Raw genomic sequence first — 6,071 nt, 5'->3', positions numbered from 1 at the left:
TGATCGTGCCTCCGACGGGCGCGCGTGCGCGCGAGGTGGGGGGGAAGGGGCTCGGGGATCGGCTGATCGAGCCTGCCGCACAATGAATGGCCGCTGAGCGCGGTGGGGACCGGGTCGGGCACCGGCAGCGGCTCCGGAGCGGCTCCCGGCCTGCGGTAACGCGGGGACTTCTTCCTGTCAGCCCCCGCCCGGTCTCCGGTAACGCGGGGACCCCCCCTTGCCCCCCATCCCAGTCTCCGGTAACGCGGGGGCCACCCCTGCCCCGGCTCTGCCCCCGCTCTGCCCCCCCGCCTTCATACCCAGTGTCCGGTAAAGTGGGGACCCTCCGTACCCCCCCGTCCTTGTGTCCGGTAACGCGAGGACCCCTCCCCCGACCTCGCTCTGGTCTCCGGTAACACGGGGACTCCCTTTCCCCCCCCCCCATCCCGGTGTCCGGTAACGTGGAGACCCCTCTCCCCCAACCCCCCCGATCTCCGGTAATATAGGAATCCCCCGTCTGCGGTAATGCGGGACCCCCCTTCGTCAAGTCCCCTGGTCTCCGGTAACACGGGGACATCCCCACCCCCCCCATCCTCCCCCCCGTTCTGGTCTCCGGTAAAGAGGGTCCTCCCTCCCAACTCCCCCGGTGTCCGGTAACGTGGGGACCTCCTGCCTCCCGGTTCCGGTATCCGGTAACACGCCCCCCCCCCCCCCCTTGCACCCCTCAAAGCCCCCAGGACCAGGGTCCCCCCTTTGGGACCCCTGTGCCCCCCCCCCGGTCCTGAAAACCTCGGGCCTCTGGACGCACACACCCCCCTCCCGAAAGCCCCCCCAACCCGCAGTACCAAGACTTCCTCTCCCCCTCCATTCCCAAGGGATTCCAGACCCCCCTCAGAATTGGGGGGGGGTTCTCTGCCCCCCTCTGTCCCCTGCAAGGTTTTGGGTTCACCCCTCAAATCTTTAACATTCCCCCCCAATTTGGGGGTCTCCCCATCCCCCCCCTTTCCCTTCCTCAGGCTCATGGGGACCCCCATGTGCCCCCCATCCCCACACCCCCCACCCCGGCGTGGGGGTCCCCTCGTCCACAGTCCAGGGAGTGGGGTCCCTTCTGCCTCCTGCATGGGAAAACCATGTTTTTTCTGGAGTTGGGGTCTCCCTGTACCCCCCCCCAAGCACTGGAGAGCCCCCCAAACTGGTGACCTCCCCAATACGGGGGACCCCCTTGTCCTCCCGAGGCTGGGGGGCTCCCCTGCTCCCCCCTATCCTGGGGACCCCCATGTCCGTCCGCCTGGGGACACCTGCGAGTCCCCCCCAGGCAGTGACCCCTCCCAAACCTGTGTACCCACTCACCCACTATGGGGGTTCCCCTTCGTCAGTTGGGGGGCTCAGAACACCCCAGGACCCTCCAACTCTTGCCCCCTCTAAAATGCTTCCTTTGGGGGTTCCTCCTGCCCCACTTTTCGGGAAGGGGGTTGTGGAGCAGCCCCAGACTGGGGGATGGATTTGCCCCCCCCCCCCTCCGCCCCGACTGGGGAGGGAGCAGGGGGGACCCCCTGAGCCTCAGGAGGACAAGAGGGTCCCCAAGTTTTTTTTTTTGGGGGTGAGGGGCACACAGATACGGGGTTGGGTCTGACGCCTGCGCATGCTCTGCCCTCCCGTGTCCCCAAATGTCCCCCGTGTCTGCCCCCTTACCTGTGTCCCCCAAATGTCCCCCATGTTCCCCTCCACTCTGTCCCTGTGTCCCCCATGTCTGCCCCATTCTCTGTGTCCCTGTCCCCGCCTGTCCCCTGCATCTACTCCCTTCGCTATGTCCCCTACTCCTGCCCCACATCCCCATGTCCCCATCCCATTCCTTGTCATCTCTCTTGTCATCTCCCTTCTTGCCATCCCTGCTGTCCCCATCTCCCCCCTCCCTGTCCCCCTTCCCCATGTCCCCATCCCACTCCTCACCATCCCTGCTGTCCCCACATCCCCCCATTCCTGTCCCCTCTTCCCATGTCCCCATCACGCTCCTCTAATCCCTGTTGTCCTCGTGTCCCTCTGCTGTCCCTGTGTCCCCCTGCTGTCCCATGTCCCATCCAACTTCTCTCCAATCCCTGCTGTTCTCATGCCCCCCCATACCTGTCCCCCCTTCCCTATCTTCCCCCCTGCTGTCCCCGTGTCCCCCCATCCCTGTCATCCCTTTCCCATGTCCCATCCCGGTCCTCTCCATCCCCGCTGTCCCCATGTCCCCTGCTGTCCCCCTGTTTCTCTCCCTTCCCCATGTCCCCATCCCACTCCTCTCCATCCCTGCTGTCCCCGTGTGTCCCCATGTCTCCTAAATTCCTGTTCCCCCCCTTCCCCATCTCCCCATCCCGCTCCTCTCCATCCTTGCTGTCCCCATGTCCCCCCCGCTGTCCCCTCGTCCCCCCCCCCCCCCAGGCCGCCGTCGCCTCCCGCCATGGCTCAGACGCTGCAGATGGAGATCCCAAACTTCGGGAACAGCATCCTGGAGTGCCTGAACGAGCAGCGGCTGCAGGGCCTCTACTGCGACGTCTCGGTGGTGGTGAAGGGCCACGCGTTCAAGGCTCACCGCGCCGTCCTGGCCGCCAGCAGCTCCTATTTTCGGGACCTTTTCAACAGCAGCAAAAGCGCGGTGGTGGAGCTGCCAGCCGCCGTCCAGCCCCAATCCTTCCAGCAGATCCTCAGTTTCTGCTACACCGGGCGGCTCAGCATGAATGTGGGCGACCAATTCCTGCTCATGTACACCGCCGGCTTCCTGCAGATCCAGGAGATCATGGAGAAGGGGACTGAGTTCTTCCTCAAGGTCAGCTCGCCCAGCTGCGACTCACAGGGGCTGCACGTGCGAGGAGGCGCCGTCCTCGGAGCCCAGAGCCCCGTGGCGCAGACCTCGGGGTGCCCTCGGGGGGCGACAGCGCTTCCACTGGTCTCGCGGGTGAAGACGGAGCAGGGTGAGCCAGACGGCGTGCAGTGCACGTTCGTCGTCAAAACGCCTCTGGGACGGCAGCTCCAAGGATGGCAGCGCTGCCGCCGGTGGAAACGGCAGCCGCAAGATGGCCAAGTTTTCAGCGCCGGAACCGGGACGACAACCGCAGCCTCCAACCCCGGTGGCAGGACCGGCACCGGCGGCGGCACCAGCAGCGGCACCGGGTCCCAGCGCGGCAGATCAGACAAGCCCGGGCGGGACGTCGAGTGCCTACACGAGCGACAGCCCCGGCTCCTTCCACGAGGAGGATGAGGAGGAGGATGGGGGCGAGGAAGGCTCGGAGGAGCAGTACCGGCAGATCTGCAACATGTACACCATGTACAGCATGATGAATGTGGGGCCAGCAGGTGAGGCCATGCCCACCGGGAGGCCACGCCCACGGGGTGGGAGGCAGTGGGCGTGGTCAGACGAGGCCACGCCCACCATGAAAACACATTAATCATTTGAGGGCGTGGTCTCTCCTGACCACGTCCACCACTGAAGACTCCGTTCATTTGGGGGTAAGGCCACACCCACTGTGGCGATCCATTCATTTGGGGGCGTGGCCAGGTGAGTCCTTGCCTACCAGGCAAGACTCTGATAATTTGGGGGTGTGGTCATGTGAGGCCGTGCCCACCAAGGCTCCTGCCATTCATTTGGGGCGTGGTCAGATGAGGCCATGCCCACTCAGGAACCTCAACATTCACTTGGGGGTGTGGCCAAGTGAGGTCACGCCCACGGGCGAAATCTCGACTCATTTGGAGGTGTGGCCAGATGAGGCCATGCTCACCAGGGGACTCAGCTCATTTGGGGGTGTGACCAGGTGGGGTTGTAGGGTGGGCTCTGCTCAAACGGGTGTGGTCAATATAGGCCCCGCCCCCAGCCTTGGGCATGTGTGGCCATGAAGGAGGTGGCATGAAGCCCTTGTGCCCACCCCGGGACCCCTGGAGACGCTGGATGGGGGTGGGACCCCTGTGTCCCCCCTCACTGCCCCTGGAAAGGCAGAAAGTGGGGTGGGACCCTCTTTCCCCCCCCAGTGTCCCCTCCTGTTTTCCCATTTCCCCTTAGGGTGGATTGAGGAGCCCCTGGAATGGCCTGTAACACCCCCCCTCCACTCCCTGTGTCCCCCACAGCCACGGAGAAGGTGGAGGCGCTGCCAGACCAGGCGAGCTCGGAGTCACGCAGCCGGGTGCGGGTGCGGCAGGATTTGGCCTCGCTCCCGGCCGAGCTGATCAACCAGATCGGGAACCGCTGTCACCCCAAGCTCTACGACGAGGGAGACCCCGCTGAGAAGCTCGAGCTCGTCACCGGTACGTGCAGGGTTGGGGGGATCCCTGCAGGATTGGGGGGGGATCCCCAGCCCCTCTAACCCCCCCCTTCTCTGTGTATTTTCCCCCACACTTAGGCACCAATGTCTACATCACGCGGGCGCAGCTCATGAACTGCCATGTCAGCGCCGGGACGCGGCACAAGGTGCTGCTCCGGCGGCTCCTCGCCTCTTTCTTTGACCGGTAAGTTGGGGTGGGGCTCCCTAAGTTTGCCTTCCCCCCGGCCCCAGCCCTGTTTTTGGGGTTCCCTGGGTCTCACCCACTTTTTGCCCCTCCTAGGAACACCCTGGCCAACAGCTGCGGCACCGGCATCCGCTCATCCACCAACGACCCCAGCCGGAAGCCGCTTGATAGCCGAGTCCTGCACGCCGTCAAGTGTGAGTGGGGGGCAGCGGGAATTGGGGGGACCCAGGGATCAGGGAGCCACGGGGACAGGAAGGGGGAAGCCCAGAGAAGGGGTGCGAAGGGACAAGGGGGACCCCAGGGGGTGGCGGGGGAGATGGATTGAGGAGACCCTGGGACTGGGGGACCCCAGAATTGAGAGGACACCCTAGGATTGGGGGGACCCCAGAAAGAGCAGAAGGGGGATCCCAGAATTGGGGGAGGTTGAGGGGAGGGGGAGGACCACAAGGCTGGAGGGGAACCCGAGGGATGGGAGACCCTGGGGTTGGGGTGACCCTGGAGAGAGCAGAATGGGGGGACCCCAGGGAGAGGGGTGACGACAGGGCTGGGGGGACACTAGGGTTTGGGGGACTCCAGAGAGACGGGAGAGGGGGCCCTAGGACTGGGCTGACCCCACAGAAAGTGAAAGGGGGCACCTCAGGATTGGGGGGGGGCCTGGGGAGAGGGGGAACCCTAGGATTTAGGGGACCCCAGCATTGGGGGCACCCCAGAGAGAGGGGAGAGGGGCTCTTAGGATTAGAGTGACCCCAAAGAAAGTGGAAAGAGGAACCCCAGGATGGTGGGATCCTGGGAAGAGGGGAGTCCCTGTGGTTTGGGGGACTCCAGCGTTGGGGGGACCCCAGAGAAAGTGGAAAGGGGGACCCCAGGATGAGGGGATCTTGGGAAGAGGGGAGTCCCTGTGGTTTGGGGGACCCAGAGAAAGTGGAAAGGGAGACCCCAGGAGGGGGTGATCCTGGGAAGAGGGGAGTCCCTGTGTTTGGGATGACCTCAGGGTTGGGGGGACCCCAGAATTGGGGAGGGGGACCCCAGAGTTGGGTGGACCCCAGAGAAAGTAGAATGGGGGACCCCAGAATTGAGAGGGGACCCCAGAGCGAGGGGATTCGGGACCGCAGGCGCTGCACCGTGGGGGTCTCTGAGCGCGGGGATCATTTTGGGAGACAGTTGAATGAATTAGGAGGTGGGGGCAGCCTGTGACCCCCCTTTTTCCTCATGCGTGTTCCCCCTCTTCGCAGTCTACTGCCAGAACTTTGCTCCCAACTTCAAGGAGAGCGAAATGAACGCCATCGCGGCCGACATGTGCACGAACGCGCGGCGCGTGGTGCGCAAGAGTTGGATGCCCAAACTGAAGCTGCTCATGGCCGAAGGCGACTCCTACACCTCCTTCATCAATGACAGCGGAAAACTCGAACCCGACATCATGGGCCCCGAACCCCCCTTCGAGCCCGGCGGCCACGACGCTGAGGGGGGCAACCCCGCCGAGGGGCTGCAGTGACCCCCCCCATCCCATCCCCGGGGAACCCCCCCCCTCCCCAAATCTTGGGGAATTCCCCCCCCTCCCCCCCGGCCAAAGCATGGGGGGACCTCCCCCTGTAGGGACCCCGGCATCACAATGGGGC

General features: G+C 64.8%; 1 protein-coding gene across 1 annotated transcript; it reads left to right on the top strand.

Annotated features, from left to right (window-relative positions):
- Positions 1-31: 31 nt before the first annotated feature.
- NACC1 (nucleus accumbens associated 1) lies at positions 32-5,995 on the top strand. The gene is given in 7 exon segments (XM_054051910.1): positions 32-155; positions 2,401-2,962; positions 2,964-3,312; positions 4,078-4,254; positions 4,350-4,455; positions 4,552-4,649; positions 5,688-5,995. Coding segments are annotated over 6 exon segments (1,533 nt in total). The 5' UTR covers positions 32-155; positions 2,401-2,419; the 3' UTR covers positions 5,948-5,995.
- Positions 5,996-6,071: the final 76 nt, after the last annotated feature.

Source organism: Cuculus canorus, chromosome 30 (assembly GCF_017976375.1).
Source record: "Cuculus canorus isolate bCucCan1 chromosome 30, bCucCan1.pri, whole genome shotgun sequence".
Taxonomy (NCBI): domain Eukaryota; kingdom Metazoa; phylum Chordata; class Aves; order Cuculiformes; family Cuculidae; genus Cuculus; species Cuculus canorus.
This window is presented reverse-complemented; position numbering and strand designations above follow the sequence as displayed.